This window comes from Mustela lutreola, chromosome X (assembly GCF_030435805.1).
Source record: "Mustela lutreola isolate mMusLut2 chromosome X, mMusLut2.pri, whole genome shotgun sequence".
In the NCBI taxonomy this organism is placed as follows: domain Eukaryota; kingdom Metazoa; phylum Chordata; class Mammalia; order Carnivora; family Mustelidae; genus Mustela; species Mustela lutreola.
The window spans coordinates 118,075,228-118,096,173 of NC_081308.1; the positions used below are offsets into that span (position 1 = coordinate 118,075,228).

A 20,946-nucleotide genomic window follows, 5' to 3' on the forward strand; every position below is an offset into this window, starting at 1 on the left:
GGTCATGATCTCAGGGTCCTGGGATGGAGCCCCGCATTGGGCTCTCTCCTCAGCAGGGAGCCTGCTTCCCTTCCTCTTGGCCTGCCTCTCTGCCTCTTGTGATCTCTGTCAAATAAATAAATAAAATCTTAAAAAAAAAAACAAACCAAAATGGGTAGCTTAAAACAATAAAAGTTTGGGGTGCTTGAGTGGCTTAGTTGGTGAAGCATCTGATTTTGGCTCAGGTCATGATCTCAGAGTCCTGGGATGGAGCCCTGTGCATCAGGCTCCCTGCTCAGTAGGAGTCTGCTTGAGATTCTCTCTCTCTGCCCCCGCGCCATGCGCATGCTCTCTCTCTTTCTCTCTAATAAATAAATACATCTTTAAAAAAAACCCAACAAACATTTATTGTCTCCTAGTTCTGGAGTCTAGAAGTCCAAGATCAAGGTGTAGGCAGCGGTTGCCAGAGGGGAGGGGATGGGGGATGGGCAAAATAGGTGAAGGGGATTAAGAAGTACAAACTGCCAGTTATAAAATAAATAAGTTATGAAGATAAAAAGCATAGGGAATATAGCCAGTAATAATTTTAAAAAAGATTTTATTTATTTATTTGACAGACAAAGATCACAAGTAGGCAGAGAGGCAGGCAGAGAGAGAGGAAGGGAAACAGGCTCCCTGCTGAGCAGAGAGCCCGATGCGAGACTTAATTCCAGGACTCTGGGATCATGACCTGAGCTGAAGGCAGAGGCTTTAACCCACTGAGCCACCCAGGTACCCCCTAGCCAGTAATATTATAATGGGTCTCATTTTAAATCAATGGTCAGATTATATATTTTTTAGATTCTGGGAAAAGCTCAAGCTTCTTTAAAATTTCCATGTCTTTTTTGCAGCCTGAATTCAACAAAAGTAATACTTTCTACCTCTTCAACCACGTTGATATTATTATCACATATCACAAAGAAAGTGAAAGAAATTGGAGTACTGCAAGATTGGTTGCTGCTAGACTTGACCCCCAAAGGTAATTATAGACTATCTTTTTAATTAGCCCCTTTAATTTAAAAATTAATTCAGAATGTGGGAGTTCTCAACTAGAATTTTCATTTTTAGGATACATGTGTAATGTAACCTTAGACATATGGTTCGAAAAATCAAACAGGCCATTTATTCCCTAGCGTTTGCCTATCATGTAATGTGAGGAAAAATGGACAGATGTGGAAGGGAATAGACTTACTGAGGGCTCCTAACGCTCTTCTTTGCTGGCTGCCATAGGACAAAGAGCTGGGATTTAGATCTGGATTTCTTCTCTGGACAGGTCTATTACTGGAGTCTGTCAGGCAGATATAAACTGAAAATAAGGAAGAATCTACTAACAATGGATGGCACAGCTGTTAGAGAGTTCATAACTAGGCATCCAGTGTAGTGTCTGGTCCCCAGTAAATGCTCAACAGATTGTAAAGCACAATCAGCACTATGTAAGAGACTAGACAGGTAACCTTGAATGTTGCAACTAGGATCCTTCAAAACTATAGGATAAATGAGAACTCTTCAATTAAGACAGAGAGGGGAATATAGCACACAATGTGTAAAGTCATGGTCCATTATGGGCAAACTATTATAAAACCTGAAATACTAAGATGGGGGAAAGAATGTGAGTATATTAAAGGAGGCCCTTGTGATAGAGTTTTCCAAGACAAAATGAGGAATTAGGAAATTTGGATTTTAGTCTCAACTCTCCTGGTTCCATTTTGTAAGTCAACCCTAGTTTATAGAAATGGATCAGACTTTATTGTTTTTAAGGTTACTGCCCTATTTGACGTCAGCCAAGGTTGTTCTGTCTGGCACAGATGATTGATTCCCAAAGGGAAAGAAGAGCTAGAAACTGTATTGTGCCAAACTTTTGACCATTGGGTCAGTTAACTTGATCTGCCATAGGCTTAATATCCTCATCTGTGAAAGGAGAGGACTGAATTAGTTTTGTTTTTTTGTTTTTTGTTTTTTTTTTTGAATTAGGAGTTTTTAATATGGTCCCTGATATATCAAACTCTGGAATTATTTTTTAAAGATTTTATTTATTTATTCAACAGATGAGTAGGCAGAGACGCAGGCAGAGAGAGAGAGGAGGAAGCAGGCTCCCTGCTGAGCAGAGAGCCCGATGTGGGGCTCGATCCCAGGACCCTGGGATCATGACCTGAGCTTAGGGCAGAGGCTTTAACCCACTGAGCCACCTAGGCACCCCCAAACTCTGGAAATTTTTATTGATGTGTATTTTTCTGGATAAAAAGGGCCTATAGATTTCATTAAATGGACCCCAAGTGGTGAGGAACACTGGTACTTTCCAACTCTGGTTTATCTTAGTAAAAGGATATCCTTTTTTTTTTTTAAAATTTGTTGTTTAGAGTTTTTTTTAAAGACTTTATTTATTTATTTGAGAGAGAGAGAGAGAGAGCTTGAGAGGGGAGAAGGTCAGAGCAAGAAGCAGACTCCCCATGGAGCTGGTAGCCAGATGTGGAACTGGAGCCTGATGTGGGCCTCAGTCCCGGGACTCTGGGATGATGACCTGAGCTGAAGGCAGTTGCTCAACCAATGGAGTCACCCAGGTACCCAAAAGGATCTTCTTTTGAAATTGTTTTTAAATTAACAGGAAATACTAATCCTTGTCAAGGGCAATCACCGATGCTTTTTTTGGTGTATGTCACTTCAACAGAATGTTAGGAGGCTGGACTGTGAGGTCTAACTCAGGATGGCTGCTCATATTTGAAGTCATTAGGTAGTAAACATAGTCATTAGGTAGTTAACGTACAGTCATTAGGTAGTAAACACAGACATAGGTAGGGCTCACCCAGGAAGCTAGTCCCATCAGCTGTATGAAAATCAAGCTTAATGCTTTACAGTTATATCTCCTATTGTCAGACTCAGAGTAAAAAAGCCAAGAAAATATTTTTTAGACATATTTATTCAACATTGCACATAGTAACAGTTCATGTATGCATGCAATGAAACTTTTATCTAATCATTGTAAAGGTCATTTATGTGGGCCCCTTGAGAACAAGGACTGTGCTGCAAATCATTTTTTTTACAATTAGGCAGTCTGCTCAAGGTCATACAAAGTGAGTTAGGCCTCACGGTATTCTAGACCTACAGTCTTGTGTTTTTTATTAGGGATTGTACCCAGCTAATTTCCCTGTTGGTTACCATAGTTGATCATTTCTTTTTATTAAAATTATTGACTTCATTTGGCTTTTGAATGACCATACTTCACTGATTGTCTCCTGTCTCACTGGTTGTGTATCAGTCTTCCTCATTTCTCCAACATCTTCATATTGGAGGGCCCCAGGACTGAGTCTTTGAACTTTTTTCTTCCTTATATATACTTCCACATTGGTAATCTTATCCTATCTCTTGGTATTAAATCCAACAATGACCCTTAGACCTGTAAACTTGTATATCTAGTTGTCCAATTGACATGACCACATGGATGTCTAGTAAGCATTCGAAATTTTGTAAGAAGATTTATTTGAGAAAGAGAGAGAGAGAGAGAGCGCACGAGTGGTGGAAGAAGGGGAAGGGGAAGAGGGAGAAGCGGGCTTCCCTGCCCAGAGCTCGATCCCAAGACCCTGAGATCATGACCGGAGCCAAAGTCAGACGCTGAGCTCCATGAGCCACCCAGGTGCCCTGGCAAATTTAGTGGGACCAAACATGAATTTGTAATCTTCCCTCCAGCCTGTTTTTCCTGTTGTCTTGTCCATCTCAGCAAATGGAAGCTACGTCCTTCCAGTTGCTCAGGCCCCCACACTACTGGCAGCCTCCTTGACTCCTCTTTACAATTTTTCACTCCTACCCTGTATGTATTCCAATCCTTTGGCAGACCATGGTACCGTGTTTTTAAGATATATTCAGGACATCTTTCTCATCACCTCCACCTCTATCATCTGGTCCAAGACATCGTTACATCTCACCTGACTGGTGGCAACACTCTCGCCAGTCTCCCTGGTGCCATCCTTGTCGTCCAGCAGTCTGTTCCCCATACAGCGAGCAGCATTCTGTACAGAGCATTCAGCTCCTGTCAGTCCTCCGCTCAGAATCTTCCAGTGGCTTCTGATCTCACTTAAAGGCCCAAGTTTTCAAAAGACCTAGAAGGCCTTATGCAACCCGTATGTAAGGCCAGTGGTTTAAAATAGGCCTTTTACATTGGTTGGAGATTTTTTTTTTTTAAGATTTTATTTATTTATTTGACAGAGAGAAATCACAAGTAGTCGGAGAGGCAGGCAGAGAGAGAGAGAGGAGGAAGCAGGCTCCCCGCTGAGCAGAGAGCCCCATGCGGGACTCAATCCCAGGACCCTGAGATCATGACCCGAGCCGAAGGCAGCGGCTTAACCCACTGAGCCACCCAGGCGCCCCTGGTTGGAGATCTTAATACACTTTTTGGTGCATGATCTCTCTCACATGAAATTCAGGTATTTCCTATGCTGGGTTCAAGGCCCGCACTTAAACAGTAAACCTTGATATGTGTTGTCATTCGGTGATGGAATGTTTTTCTGTAGATGTGAAGTTTTAATCGGTAGCCTTAACAGTGATCATTTCTTTAATTCATAGCTGTTTTATTTTACTTTTAATTTTTAAATTTTTTAAAAGTAGGCTCTGGGCCGAGTGTGGAGCCCAGTGTGGGGCTTGAACTCACCACTCTGAGATCAAGATCTGAGCCACGATCAAGAGTCAGACACTTAACCGACTGAGCCACCTAGGCGCCCTAATTCATAGCTTTTTAAAAATACATTTTGGCCTTATTTTTTTTTAAAGATTATTTATTTATTTGACAGAGAGAGGCACAGCGAGAGAGGGAACTTAAGCACGCAGAGTGGGAGAGGGAGAAGCAGGCTTCCCACTGAGCGGCAAACCTGATGTGGGGCTCGATCCCAGAACCCTGTGATCATGACCCGAGCCCAAGGCAGCTTCTTAATTGACTAAGCCATGCAGGTGCTCCTACATTTTGGCTATAAATAGAATTCAGCCTACAGACACTTAGTAAGGGCACATCATATTGCCAGACATTAGGGTTACAAAAATGAATAGCAAGAGGGCCACGTCAGTCACTCCTGCAATTGTGAGTGAATGTTTTTATTGTGCATATACATGTAGAAATAACCATCCCATAAGGGTTGCATATTCTCCTTTACACAGAAGCCAAGGGATAAGTTGTATGTTGAGTAAATAATTCAAAAGGGAAGAACCACTGTTTCTCCTTTCAATTTTTCTCTCTCCCCTTTATTCCGCTTTTACTTTTCAAGTAATATTACAGTCTCTTTGTTCCTGACTAGGCGCTGGTCATTTTCATCAGTCCTGTTCAGTGCATCAGTCCTGTGTGCATCGATTATGTCCTCCTGACCTTTCATCACTAATCGTAGCATTTTATACACAGTAGGCCCTCAGATCCCTGGCTGCCTATAAATATGATTTCTGTTTGGTTTTCTTTTCTTTTCTTTTTTTTTTTTAATTTTTAAAATTTTATTTATTTCTTTGACAGAGACAGATCACAAGTAGGCAGAGAGGCAGGCAGAGAGAGGAGGAAGCAGGCTCCCTGCTGAGCAGAGAGCCCGATGCAGGACTCGATTCCAGGACCCTGAGATCATGACCTGAGCCGAAGGCAGAGGCTTTAACCCACTGAGCCACCCAGGCGCCCTCTGTTTGGTTTTCTAAGCCTACAGCTAAGATTACAAGCTAGGTTGTTTAACATATTGGGAGGGATAAGGTGAGAGATGAGAAATAAAGCCATTTGCTAATAGAAGGACTTAAAAAAAATCTGTGTACAGCCAAAGAGAAGATTCCTTTTTTTTTTTTTTGAGATTTTATTTTTAAATAATCTCTACATCTAACATGGGGCTTGAGCTTACAGCTCTGAGATCAAGAGTTGCACGCTCTACTGACTGAGCCAGCAAGGCTCATGAGAAGAACTGTGAGAAGGTTCTTAGGGATATGTTTTCCCCTGCTGTCTGAAGTAGAGCATTCCTCTAAAAGTATTTGGAAGCTGAAATGCCGAAGTGAAGACGGAATTGTCATTAATTTATATGGAAAAATTTGTGAGCCTTCCCAGACCCCCCAGATCACCTCACATAGGCTTTTCTAATGCCTTAAGACACAGCTTGCTAATGGATGCACAAAGTAAAGCAAGGTCAAGCGCAGATGCTCACAGACACAGTTCAGAGCATTGACGGCTTCAGGTCAACATGCTGTGTAGTTCCCAGGAAAGTCGCTGGGTGGCGCCATTCTCGCTTCGGGACTGCGAGCCGCGTTTAGGATGGCTTCCTGCAAAAGTGATGCTGAATCCTCTTTTCGATTTTTTGTAAAAGTGAAAATCTTCTTCGCATTTCTTCCCGTTAGTTCATGAAAACAGGTGCTAATGTAGGGCTTTCATTAAAGCGAAGTGGAATAAAGTGAGCTACGGAAAAGCTGTATTGCATTTTGGGCAGGATATTGACTCTCATTTGAGTGTTAGGGACATTTAGAAACAGAAGTATTTTAAGCCATAAAGAGTGTTAAATATGAAATATAATGGAAGGCGTATTTCTTCTGTCTGCTATTCTTACATGCCTGAATTACCATGACTCGGAAATTTACAGCAGCGGTTTTCCCTCCCCCCCCCCCTTTTCTTAGCTATAAGCATTCAGATGAAAACCACCTGACTTGCAGTGGACCCCCTATGGAAATTCCTGGAGAAGATACAGATAAGATGAATGTAACCTATACTTACTCCGTGAGATTTGAAGTAAGCGTTCCATGCCATCATCTTACTTTTGTTCCAAATCAAATATATAAATACTATATGTTCATTAATAGTAAAGCCTTAATTTCCATCAAGTTTTTTTATAACACAGCTAAGAGCCCAGGAAAGCAGGTAAGTTCTTTATATTAAAACTAGTCAGAGGACAATGGTGAAAGGAATTCTGTATTAAATCTCCCTTTCAGGTACTGTGTCAGATAACTTACTTTCTCTTATTTTAAGTGGAGGTTTGAAAGAAGTACTTGGAAAATCAGAGGAGTCTCACTTGGGGTCGGCAGGCTGTCGGGCTGCTCCAGTGGAACCTTAAAGGACAGAGTATCATGTAGTGAAAAGAGAGTCCTTCAAATTTTTTAAAAAATATATTTGAGAGAAAGAAAGAGGGTCCAGGGGCAAAGGGAGAGAGAATGTCAAGCAGACTCCCATGCAAAGCCCCAGAGCCTGATGCAGGGCTCAGTCCCACAACCCTGAGATCATGACCGGAGCCAAAATCAAGAGTCAGATGCTTAACCGACTGAGCCACCCAGACACCCTGAAAAGCACATCCTTAATTGGGCTCAGACTGACCTGTGGTTCAAGTTGAGGCTTGGCCGGTTGCTAGTGGTGTGAGCTTAGGTAAGTCATTTGACCTCAGGCTCAAATGTTTTTTCACATGTTATTTCATCCTCATTTTCAGAATATATAAAGACCTTAGCATGACACAGTAGGTCCCCAACATATGGCACTCATTATTGTTTTTACATCTCTCATTTGTCTTTTGTAAGTGGCTGTTTTTATGAAGTGGTCTGTATTTGGGGGCAGGTGGATAGACATACAGACTGACTATTAACATTCTAGTGAATAATTTGTCAGCACTGTGATGCCCATGTTTCCCAAAGATTTTTCTGGAAATTCGTTGCTTCATATTTTTTAAATTAATTAATTAATTAATATTTATTTATTAAAAATTTTTTTTTCTTAAAATTTATTTATTTATTTATTTGACAGACAGAGATCACAAGCAGGCAGAGAGGCAGGCAGAAAGAGAGGAAGGGAAGCAGGCTCCCCGCTGAGCAGAGCGGCCCAACGTGGGGCTCGATCTCAGGACCCTGGGATCATGACCTGAGCCGAAGACAGAGGCCTTAACCCACTGAGCCACCCAGGTGCCCCTAATTTATTTATTTTTAAAGATTTTATTTATTTATCCGACAGACAGAGATCATAAGTAGGCAGAGAGGCAGGCAGAGAGAGAGAGAGAGAGGAGGAAGCAGGCTCCCCAATGAGCAGAGAGCCCGATGTGGGGCTCGATCCCAGGACCCTGAGACCATGACCTGAGCTGAAGGCAGAGGCTTTAACCCACTGAGCCACCCAGGTGCCCCTATTTTATTTATTTTTGCTTTGTATTTTCAGAAGCGTTATGTGAAAAAGGGATTCTATGACGAGTTTACTTCAGATAAAGTTGAGTTAAATGATGTTAAAACAATGGCATCGAGAGTAGTCATTATGTTTGAAAGCACTGTGATTTTTCAGAAGATGATTATGATACGTGGCATTTCATAGACAATGGCAGAACTCATGGATTATAATGTTCTGTAACATATTCAAGGGAAACACTGCCTGTGGTACCAAAAAAATATGTGACTTTGTAGAAATGAGATACAACACATGCTATTTTCACTCCGTGTTTATCATGGACATCTTTCCATATCAATAAATATAGAGTCACAGCCTTCTTTTTATTTACTGCCTGGCACATTTATTTAAAATTTTTTAAAGATTTCATTTACTTATTTGTCAGAGAGAGAGCAAAAGTAGGCAGAGGCTGAGAGAGAAGCAGGCTCCCCACTGAGCAGAGAGCCTGATGCGGGGCTTGATCCCAGAACCCTAGGATCATGACCTGAGCCGAAGGCAGCTGCTAAACAGACCGAGCCACCCAGGCATCCCTATTTTTAAAATTTTAAAAAGATTTTATTTATTTATTTGAGAGAGGGTGGTGAGGAAGCATGAGAAGGGGCAGAGGCAGAGGGAGGAACAGACCCCCTGCTAAGCAGGGAGCCTGACTCAGGGCTTGATCCCAGGACACTGAGATCACAGCCTTAGCCAAAGGTAGATGCTTAACCAACTGAGCCACCCAGGTACTCCATTTTTTAAAAAAAAAGATTTTATTTATTTATTTGATAGACAGAGATTACAAGCAGGCAGAGAGGCAGGCAGAGAGAGAGGAGGAAGCAGGCTCCCCGCTAAGCAGAGAGCCCGATGCGGGGCTCGATCCCAGGATCCTGAGATCATGACCTGAGCTGAAGGGAGAGGCTTTAACCCACTGAGCCACCCAGGCGCCCCTGGGCACTCCATTTTTAAAAGTTTTTTAGACTTATTTTTATTTTAGAGAGGGGAGGGTGGGGAGGGGCAGAAAGAGAAGGAGAAAGAGTCAAGCAGACTCCATGCTGAGCGCAGAGCCCCATGTGGGACTTGGTCCCATGTCCCTGAAATCGTGACCTGAGCCAAAATCAAGAGTTGAACGCTTAACCGACTGGGCTGCCAAGATACCCCCTACTACATACACACAATGTGTAGGACATCGTTGATTTCCTTAGTGTACTATTGATAAAAATGACTCAAATGTCTAATTTCTAATTACTATAAACAATACATTCTTATTTGTTTTCTTGTATGATTACCTCCTAAAGTTAAATTCTTAGCAGTAGGCTTATTTAGATAAAAGGATGTACATATTTTGATAACACATTGCCAAATTTTTGTCCAGACAAGTTGCTGGGCCTGAGGATCTGCTGTTTCCTCACATATGCAGCAACATTAGGTTTTTGTCAATTTTAAAAAATCTTTCTTCAGAATTTTAATTCTGTGAGTATGTCAAAGGAAGATTGATTCATACTAACCAAACTCCTAAGGGTCCAATGTATAAATCAGAATACCAACTTATTAATTTACAAGGAGAAATAAAAGTGCCTAGCAGACCACACCATTCATGTGAGCTGGTTAGCACATCTGCCTGTTATAATGATATGTGAAAAAGCGAATAGAAACAGAATAGAATGAATAGAAAGTTTCATGGTGAGCATAGGACCCCAGAGCAAAGGGAAATAAGGTATTGAAAGATGATATTCATGGCACTCTAGTGCTCTGCTTGCCCATGGACCAAATGTTCATATTCATGAGTTAGGGACTCAGCCCTGGGCAGTATTAGAGGTGCTTCACCAAAAGATTAACTTTGGGGCTCTCCTTTTATAGGGAAAACCTTTTATGACTATACAGATCCATGTATTTCTGTTTTTAGTTTTTTTTTTTTTAAAGATTTTATTTATTTATTTGACAGACAGAAATCACCAATAGGCAGAGAGGCAAGCAAAGAGAGAGGGGGAAGCAGGCTCCCCGCTGAGCAGAGAGCCCAATGCAGGGCTCGATCCCAGGACCCTGGGATCATGACCTGAGCTGAAGGCAGAGGCTTTAACCCACTGAGCCACCCAGGCGCCCCTGTTTTTAGTTTTGTTTTAAAGACTATATCTCATATATGTTTTTTATTATATTTTTTATTAACATATAATGTATTATTAGCCCCAGGGGTACAGGTCTGTGAATCGCCAGGTTTACACACTTCACAGCACTCACCATAGCACATACCCTCCCCAATGTCCATAACCCCACCCCCCTCTCCCTACCCTCCACCCCCATAACTCTCAGTTTGTTTTGTGAGATTGAGAGTCTCTTATGGTTTGTCTGCCTCTCGAGCCTGTCTTGTTTCATTTATTCCTTTCCTACCCCCAAACCTCCATGTTGCCTCTCAACTTCCTCATATCAGGGAGATCATATGTATATCTCATCTTTTTAAAAATTTATTTATTTATTTATTTCACACAGAGAGAGAGAGAGAGAGAGAGAGAGAGAGAGATCACGAGCAGGCAGAGAGGCAGGCAGAGAGAGGGGGAAGCAGGCCTGCTGCTGAGCAGAGAGCCCAATGTGGGACTCGATCCCAGGACCCTGAGATCATGACCTGAGCTGAAGGCAGGGGCTTTAACCCTCTGAGCCACCCAGGCACCCTATATCTCATATAAGATTTTATTTATTTATTTGACAGAGAGAGATCACAAGTAGACAGAGAGGCAGGCAGAGAGAGAGGGGGAAGCAGGCTCCCTGCTGAGCAGAGAGCCCAATGTGGGACTCGATCCCAGGACCCTGAGATCATGACCTGAGCTGAAGGCAGGGGCTTTAACCCACTGAGCCACCCAGGTGCCCTGTATCTCATATTTTTGATTCTGCTTTGATTATACTTAATTTTGTATAAAAGGCTTATTTCTTAAAGCTTTTGATGTGCTTTCTTTTTTTTTTTTTAAAGATTTTATTTATTTATTTGACAGAGAGAGAGAGATCACAAATAGGCAGAGAGACAGACAGATAGAGAGATGAGGAGAAGCAGGCTCCCTGCTGAGCAGAGAGCCCCATGCGGGACTCGATCCCAGGCCCCTGGGATCATGACCTGAGCCGAAGGCAGAGGCTCAACCCACTGAGCCACCCAGGCGCCCCATTGATGTGCTTTCTTGAGACCAAACCCTAATCATATTATTTGGGATTAAGTCTCAAATTTTTTCAAATATTTACAAATTGTGCTCAGTTTGTATCATTTCCAAAGATGCCTGACAGCCATCAGAACATGATTTTTCCTAATCCCATTCTGAAAGCAATTCCAGGTTGGGGATGGCTTGCTTTTGTCCCTCTAGATCACCTATGTGGTTATATCCATTTTTTAAATGAGGATCCTGATGCCCAGCGAGGTGAAGTAATTTTCTCAGGATCATAGCTGGTAGGAGGTGGAAGTGATATTCAAACTCAGATCTGCCTGGCCTCCAGAGTCACAACTTTTCTACTCTATTATTCTGCCCTTCAACGTTAAAGGTCAGTTATGTTTCTGTCCACAGAGTTACTGCGAAGAAAATGAGAAGCTTTTGCATTAGAAATGTGTGTGTGTATGTGTGTGTGTGCGCGTGTGCACCTGCGTGTGTGTGTACTTTAGATCATCCAGCTAGAGGTCAAGATTACTTGATCCCACATCCTGCAGTTCACCCAAAATACAATTGGTTAAAAAAAAAACAAAACAGGCATTTTACTAGTCCGATAAGTATAGTCCAGTCAGCTGCCTGATCTTGGGATGAAATGCAGAAGTGTAATCTGGGGGAAGGGATGAAATACACTCAAGAAGTTAAAATAAACTTTCCCCGGTGATCAAGAATATTACTAAGTGTCTAAGTTACTGTCAGAAATTGATCAAAGAACGGAAGCCCTTCTACATATTTATCTCTTATTCATCAACTGTTAAAAATTTAAATGTAGAAGGGAGGCGCCTGGTTGGCTCACTCAGTAGAGCAGGTGACTCTTAATCTCAGGGACATGAGTTCAAGCACCATGCTGGGCACAGAGCCTACTTAAAAAAAATAAATGTAGGAAGCCTTATGTTTACAGTAAAAGCCAAGGGAGAACGCTTCTAAATTGAAGTCCAGATTTATATCAGGAGCCTACATGACATCTGGCCGTCAGGAAGCAACCGTGGCTATCCAAAGCTGAAGTACAAGTTCAGATGCAGCTATATCAAATGGGGGGAGTATGGAGAAATTGCCTTATTTGGGGTTAGGGTTCAACCCCTTGTTTCTTTTTTTTTTCATTTTTCTTTTTTTAAAAAACATTTATTTATTTATTTATTTATTTATTTATTTGACAGACAGAGATCACAAGTAGGCAGAGAGGCAGACAGAGAGAGAGGAGGAAGCAGGCTCCCCGCTGAGCAGAGAGCCTGATGTGGGGCTCGATCCCAGGACCCTGGGATCATGACCTGAGCCAGAGTCAGAGGCTTTAACCCACTGAGGCACCCAGGCACCCCTCATTTTTAATTTTTTTTAATTTTTAAATTTTTAAAATAAACATATAATGTATTATTAGCCCCAGGGGTACAGGTCTGTGAATCGCCAGGTTTACACACTTTACAGCACTCACCATAGCACATACCCTCCCCAATGTCCATAACCCCACCACCCTCTCCCTCCCCCTGCGTCCCCCCAAGCCACCCTCAGTTTGTCTTGGGAGATTAAGAGTCTCTTATGGTTTGTCTCCCTCCCAATCCCATCTTGTTTCATTTATTCTTTTCCTACCCCCCAAACCCCCCATGTTGCATCTCCACTTCCTCATATCAGGGAGATCATATGATAATTGTCTTTCTCCGATTGACTTACTTCGCTAAGCATGATACCCTCTAGTTCCATCCACGTCGTCGCAAATGTCAAGATTTCATTTCTTTTGATGGCTGCATAGTATTCCATCGTGTGTGTGTGTGTGTGTGTGTGTGTGTGTGTGTGTGTGTATCACATCTTCTTTATCCATTCATCTGTGATGGAACATCTAAGTTCTTTCCCTATTTTGGCTATTGTGGACATTGCTGCTATAAACATTCTCAATCCCTTGTTTCTTAACAGGCCTCTATCCTGGAAGCCCAGAGCTTCTGGGGAATTCTCTCCCTCTCCTGTTGAAGCTCATTTAGGGTGCTTAGAAGGCCCTTGGCTTCAAGAAGTGGCACAATGGAAAGAACCAGACATGTCTGATTTGAATTCTGGCTCTGACATTTACTAGCTGTGTGAACTTGGGCGGGGTACTTTGTGCCTATTTTTCCTAATCTGTAAAATGGGCATAAAATCATCATCTCCAGTGATTACTATCCAAGATATGTGAGCTCACATAAAACGTTTAGCACGGGGCCTAGCCGTAGTAGACACGCAATGTTTCTTCTTCCTTCTTGAGGATACAGGAGCCCGTGATTCCTAAGTATCTCACATGACAATGGCTCATGCGTGCAGAGAGCACGTGGAGCCACCATATTCTTGGTCTGAACACCAGAATGTTGCTGTTGTAGGTGGGGGAGGGTTGTCAAGAGGAGTGGTGTTGTATAACTCTTCTGCCGTTCATTTTATTGTCTTTAGTTGAAAAATGATTTTTTTGAAAACCCAGTGACAGTGATATACATCAGCATTTTCCAAAGCGCATTCCCTAGGACACTAGTCAAACAAGTTTGGAAAACGCTGCTCTCTAGCTTCACAAAGCCCATCAGTAAAATACTTAAAAGTCCCCTAGGGTGCCTGGGTGGCTCTGTCAGCTAAGCGTCTGCCTTTGACTCAGGTCATGATCCCAGGGTCCTAGGATCGAGTCCCGCATCGGGCTCCCTGCTCAGTGGGGAGCCTGTGTCTTCCTCGTCACTCTGCCCTACACCCCTCACCCCTCGCACTCTCTCTGTCTTTTTTAAAAGATTTTATTTATTTGACAGAGATCACAAGTAGGCAGAGAGGCAGGCAGTGACAGAGGGGGAAGCAGGCTCCCTGCTGAGCAGAGAGCCTGATGCGGGTCTTGATCCCAGCATCCTGAGATCATGACGTGAGCCGAAGGCAGAAGCTTAACCCATTGAGCCACCCAGGCGCCCCTTCTTAAATAAATAAAATCTTTATTAAAAAAAAAAGTCTCCTAGTAAAGTGACCTTTTGACTGAGTCTAACCCAGCATTTTATATCTACACTTGGCTCTGGAGTCCTCTTCTGGAGTATGATTTTTTAAAAAAGATTTTATTTATTTATTTGACAGAGAGAGACACAACGAGAGAGGAAACACAAACAGGGGGAGTGGGAGAGGGAGAAGCAGGCTCTCTGCCAAGCAGGGAGCCAGATGTGGGGCTCCATCCCAGGAGCCTGCGATCATGACCTGAGCCCCCCAGGCGCCCTCTTCTGGAACACAATTTATGTTGCATAGTGAATGTCACTTCGGTTTTCCCAAGTGTACGTGGTTGTTGCATCTTGGAGTAGCTCACAAAATCTTATTGAACTCCTAACACAGCTTGAACTTTCAGTGCAAATAAGCAAAGCTTCCCACGCTGGTAACTGTAATATAAAAGTGCACTATGGCTTGTGCAGGATTTTGTCAACTCGCTGGGCTGACATCATCATTTTTTGAAATGCTTCGGTGGTCATGACTATTTGAAGTGGAAATTGAATTTAAATTCAGAAACCACTATTTTTCACCCTCCAGTCCAATAATCGATTCAGGTCAATGTTATCAGTGGGTGTTAAAATTGGAGGTGAATGAGTACTGGGGAACTGGTCACTCTCACAGTAGCAAAGTATGATGACCACAGACGACTTGCTAATTGCAAATGGGAAAATAGAAAAATAAGTGAGTGGATAAGGAAATAAGTGAATATGAGCTCATACCAGTAACTCAGACCTAACCTAGTACTGTGGGGTTCCGGCTAGCCCTTTCCCCTCGCTCATTGGTCATTCTCTGACTCTGGCCTATCGTCTACCGTGTGTTGACTTATTTGTTCAACCCTAGCATACATGTAGTGTCTGTAACCTATACCCCTGTGAGAGACACAGTTATTAACTAGAATGCCATATTTGTTTAGCACTTGTTTTGGTAAAGCAATACCTTGTGTTCTTTTATCTTGTACCAAGTCTTTGAAATCCAGCGTATATGTTATACTTAAAGCTCATCTCCCTTCGGACCAGCCACATTTCTGGTGCTCAGTAGCCACAGGTGACAAGTTGCTGTCATCTTGGCAAAGATCTAACCCTCCCCATTTCCTGGGAGTTACCCCTTTGGTCCATGCTTCTGCATGTTTTTCCTCTTTTTTTTTTTTAATATATATTTTTAAAAGATTTATTTATTTATTTGACAGATAGAAATCACAAGTAGGCAGAGAGGCAGGCAGAGAGAGAGGGGGAAGCAGATTCACGCTGAGCAGAGAGCCCGATGTGGGGCTGGATCCCAGGACCCTGGGACCATGACCTGAGCTGAAGGCTGAGGCTTTAACCCACTGAGCCACCCAGGCACCCCTGTTTTCCCTCTTTTTGCTGCTTCTCACTCCCAGTACAGAAGATCCCACCAGGTCCTGTGACATGGATTGATTCCAGGCCCTTGGTTGGGCAAACCACACCGTCTCACCCTCGTACATACGGTGGAAGCCTTTAATGTACCTCTGGCACACAGAGTCCTTCTCAGGATCAGCGGGGGAGGGGCACGCACAATCCGGACACAGAGGTGGGGCCGGGGGACATGGACAGGAAGCCAAACTTCATGCATATGTCAAGCCATGCAGCAGCTGGGGCTCCTCGGCCACCTGGCTTGTGGCCCCCCTCCTCCTGGCCTCCCTCTATCGCCTTAGACCTCCTTGTATCTCCTGTACAGCCACCTGCAAGCTGTTGTTTGGAAGCAGAGCCCATGGTCATCGGCTGAGACTGTGGGCCTAAGCCCCTGCTTAGGCAGCTACTGGCTACAGAAAGGTCCAGAGACAATACAATTTTTATTTTATTTATTTATTTTTAAAGATTTTATTTATTTATTTGACAAACAGAGATCACAAGTAGACAGAGAGGCAGGCAGAAAGAGAGGGGGAAGCAGGCTCCCTGCTGAGCAGAGAGCCCGATGCGGGGCTCGATCCCAGGACCCTGAGATCATGACCTGAACTGAAGGCAGAGGCTTTAACCCACCGAGCCACCCAGATGCCCTGACAATACAATTTTTAGTTAAAAAAATTCTGTGGTTTTGGTTATTAAATTAAACATCTTGTGTACTTTATGTTTTCGGAAAATGACTCATGTTCCCAAAGGGGTATAAGGTTGGGAGTTTATATAACAAATTTGTTCAGAAGTCATTGAAGGATGGGTCATAAAGTTAACATCAGAGCGAAGACCTTTCATTCATCCATTTAGATGACAAATATTTATCAAGTGCCTATTGTATGCCTGGCATGGGGATTTTTTGAAGTACTTAGTCTAACTTCATTTCTCACAATAGTCCTCTGAAAGCAGGTACTATTTTAAATCTCCATTTTATAGAAAATAAAACTGAGACTCACAGAGGGAAAGTCACTTGCCCAAGGTCATGGCTGTAAAGGCTAATAAATCAAAACTAGTTTGACTAGAGTAGAGAGTCCACGCTGTTAACACAGCCTCTCAACTACACGGTGTGACCTTAAAATGGTAAAGAATTATTGTGGGCGGGGCGCCTGGGTGGCTCAGTGGGTTAAAGCCTCTGCTTTCGGCTCAGGTCATAATCCCAGGGTCCTGGGATCAAGCCCCACATTGGGCTCTCTCCTCAGCAGGGAGCCTGCTTCCTCCTCTCTCTCTGCCTCTCTGCCTACTTGTGATCTCTGTCTGTCAAGTAAATAAATAAAATCTTTAAAAAAAAAGAATTATTTTGGGTGAATTGTCCAAGAGGACACTATAAGATAGGGGCCTTGAGCTGGGCTTCAAAGGACGCTGCATGTGATTTGGATGAAAGGGACAGAGGTGTACAAGGCATTGTGGGAAGGCCAATGGACTGAATTAAGAGACCCAGATTTTACAAATTTGGAGAGGAGGTGGGGTAAGGCTTTTCGGATAAGATTGTGCATGGTGTATGCGGAGAACAGCAAACAAACATCCAGTTGAAACAAAGTGTTGCTTATCCGATCATCAAAGGACATTAAGTGCATTTAGGTGCTGGTTTGTAATGGCCAAAAAGATTCAGTCTAACACTCTAGACTTTTAAGTGTTTATATAGTATTGGTAGAAAGGTCAGAAAGATAGACATGGGTCAGATTTTGAATGGCTTTGAGTGCTAGGCTAAGGTGTTTTTATTCCCAGTACTTTTATTTCAGAAACTTACTGTTTTTATACCACCAATCAAATTTTTTTTTTGTTTCATTCTAATCCCAGTACTTTTAGCTATTTATGTGAATTATATAAGCTTTATTTGTGGGCTAACCTGGGACCCTGGCCACATTTATAGCATTTTTTTCTTTTCTTTCCTTTTTTTTTGGTTTAATTAATTCATTAATTTACTTATTAGCTTTGCTTTTTTTCCTCCAAAATATATTCCTAACCGACACTGCCACCCAGGCACCCCCTCCAAAATATATTCTTGATTTGTAGGCAGCATGGGCCACTAACTGAATTGAGAAATGGAATATTTTGGTATTTTGGCATTCTCTTGCCTCAAACTCATCCTGGGACTTTGAGGAGGTTTATTTGCCTGTCTGGACTCTAGTTTCCCCATAATAAAAGCGAGGCTTGACAACGGATCAGTAGTTCTCAACCCTATCACATTGATGTCCTCTTTTATTTATTTAAAAGATTTTATTTATTTGAGAGAGACAGCACTGGTGTGAGTGATGGGGTGGGAGAGGGGCAAACAGACCCCGTGCTGAGCTTGGAGATCCATGTGGGGGCTCAGTCCCCCAGCTCTGAGATCATGACCCAACCTGACACCAAGAGTCGGACATGCTCAACTGACTGAGCCACTTAGGTGCCCCTGATGTCCTGTTTTAATATCAAATGTTTTTGTGGTCTCCCTTTACTACTGTGAATTCATATTTATAGATACTAAATGATGGAACCTGTCTATACACGTAGTTTCAATAAACATCAGTATAACAGCCTAGCTATAATATCAAATAAACAAAAAGAAAATAACTTCTAATAAAATAACATGTAATTCAGTACATATATCAGCTTGTCAGATGCATGTGCCAATGAGTATAATCACTATAAATGTGATTGCCATGGAGGCAGATGAAGATGAGAATACTGTGCATTGGTAGCTCATATTTCCACATGAAGACAGGAGTCTCTGAAATGCTGATCAATTTCGGTCAAGTTGCAAACCAGGGACGGCTCAGTCGGTAGGGCATGCTATTCTCAGTCTTGGGCTTGTGAGTTTGAGCCCCACATTGGGCTGAGAGATTACCTAGAAAAAAAATACTGTTTAAAAAAAAAAGTTTTAACGGACATCTGGGTGGCTTTGTCAGTTTCGCGGCTGCTTTTGGCTCAGGTCATGATCCCGGGGTCCTGGGATCGAGCCCCGCATCCTGCTCCCTGCTCAGCGGGGAGCCTGCTTATCCCTCTCCTTCTGCCTGCTGCTCCCCCTGCTTGTGCTCTCTCTCTGTCAAATAAAAAGTTTCAAACCAGGGACGCCTGGGTGGCTCAGTTGGTTAAGCAGCTGCCTTCGGCTCAGGTCATGATCCCAGCATCCTGGGATCGAGTCCCGCATCGGGCTCCTTGCTCGGCAGGGAGCCTGCTTCTCCCTCTGCCTCTGCCTGCCATTCTGTCTGCCTGTGCTTGCTCTCTCACCCTCTCTCTCTCTGATAAATAAATAAAATCTTTAAAAAAATTAAAAAAATTTTAAACCAAACATAATACTGTTTTCCCTCAACTACATGGTAGTTGCACTCCCCCCAAAAGTCATTGTATATTAAAAATGCATAAAGGTACTTTAGCTATAAAATGGAACTTGATTCTAGGCACAGATCATAATCCTTTAAAAAAATAATAAAAAATTTTAAAGATTTTATTTATTTGAGATAGAGCGCGATCGGGAGGAGGGATGAAGGCAGAAGGAGAAGCAGGCTCCCCGCTGAGCAGAGACCCTGATGGGGAACTTGACCCCAGGACCCTGAGATCATGACCTGAGCCGAAGGCAGACACTTTTTTTTTTTTAAAGATTTTATTTATTTATTTGACACAGAGAGAGAGATCACAAGTAGGCAGAGAGAGAGGAGGAAGCAGGCTCCCTGCTGAGGAGAGAGCCCGAAGTAGGGCTCAATCCCAGGACCCTGGGATCATGACCTGAGCCGAAAGCAGAGGCTTTAACCCACTGAGCCACCCAGGCGCCCCCAAAGGCAGACACTTAACCGACTGAACCACCTCAGCTTTCCACAGATCATAATCATAAGCAGTCTTTCCCTCAAACCATATTGGGTGGCGCTTTGGAAGTTTTTCTCAATTTGTTGCTGTGTTGGTCTCCCAGTGCCCTGTAGGAAGTCTGGCGTTCTCTGCTGCAGAACGCTGGAAATATCCATACACATTTTCATTTGACCTCCTAGGGGGTGCTGCTCCCCATGTTGAAAAACATCTGGACTAGAAGAAGCCCTAGTTGTCTGTCCATTTGATTCTTGGAGCCCCTGCCTGGTTATTTATTGAGTGAGATCCATCATGGGACACTGTGTCAGGACTCTAGAAGTCCTGTGTGTGTGTTTCCAACTTGGCTTATTATGTGTCCAGTATAGACAACATTAAGGACTTGTTTTAGGGGAATTTGCTATGTCTAAGAAAACATGAATGTTTTCTTTGAAACTCTGGCATGGAAAGAAGCAGAATAACTCATTAGTTTTCTGTGGATTAAGGAAATAGGTTTCACCACTTAGTTATCTGTCTGCTTTTGTCATTTTGTTCTCAAATGTGCTGTAGGATTTTTAAATGGTTTCTTATTCTCTTAGGGAGGAGTAATATGTGTTATGGTCTGTTATTTCCAGCAGATGGCAGTGTTGGGTGCAAAACTATTAGGCTTAACAAATGCAGATTTTTCCAAGATCTCTTTGTATTTAAAATCCAAACTTCTTGGCGCATATTTTAAAATATTTGTCTGTTTTGAAAGACTTGATATGAGTTAACATGCTTAAGGCAATGGATAGACTGGTGACGAAGATGCCTGTAATTCAAATTTTTACAAATTAAGTCACATTTTACTGTAGAAACAATATTTTAATAGAATGGCTTAGATACATGCTTTCATGCAATGAATATTTAATCCTTCCCTTGATTTGTCTATGAATTCTGATTTCCTTATAGGTTTTTTAATTTTAATATTTATTTTCTTAAAGATTTTATTTATTCATTTGAAAGAGAGAAAGCCCAAGAGGAGCAGTAGGCAGAGGAAGAGGGAGAAGCAGGCCCCCTGCCGAGCAGGGAGCCTGATGCCTAGGCTCGATCCTAGGACCCTAAAATCATGACCCAAGCCAAAGGCGGACGCTTAACCGACTGAGCCACCCAGGCACCCCTCCTTATAAGTTTTATTTATTTATTAAAAGTATTTTATTCATTTATTTATTTGACAGAGCACGCACAAGCAGGGGGAGCAGCAGGCAGAGGGAGAAGGAGAAGCAGGCTTCCTGCTGAGCAGGGAGCCTGATTCGGGACTTGATGCCAGGACCCCAGGATCATGACCTGAGCCAAAGGTAGATGTTTAACTGACTGAGCCACCCAGGCACCCCTCCTTATTGGTTTTAAATAATGATTATCTTGAAACAGTTTCAGACTACGGAAAGATGGTCAGAACAATGCAAAGAACTCCCGTAGTCCCTTTAATCAGATGTCCCAATCGTTGCCATTTTACTCATTTTGCTGCATTCTTCACCCT

The 20,946-nt window shown here is 42.7% G+C and overlaps 1 protein-coding gene across 2 annotated transcripts in view; it reads left to right on the forward strand.

Moving 5' to 3' along the window:
- LOC131821951 (transmembrane 9 superfamily member 2-like) overlaps nt 1-20,946 on the forward strand; it is an 86,767-nt gene that overhangs the window by 28,464 nt on the left and 37,357 nt on the right. For both annotated transcript variants that reach the window (XM_059158326.1, XM_059158327.1), the window contains exons 6-7: nt 870-997; nt 6,628-6,739. In XM_059158326.1, coding sequence (XP_059014309.1) covers nt 870-997; nt 6,628-6,739 — 240 coding nt within the window. The remainder of the gene's footprint in view (nt 1-869; nt 998-6,627; nt 6,740-20,946) is intronic.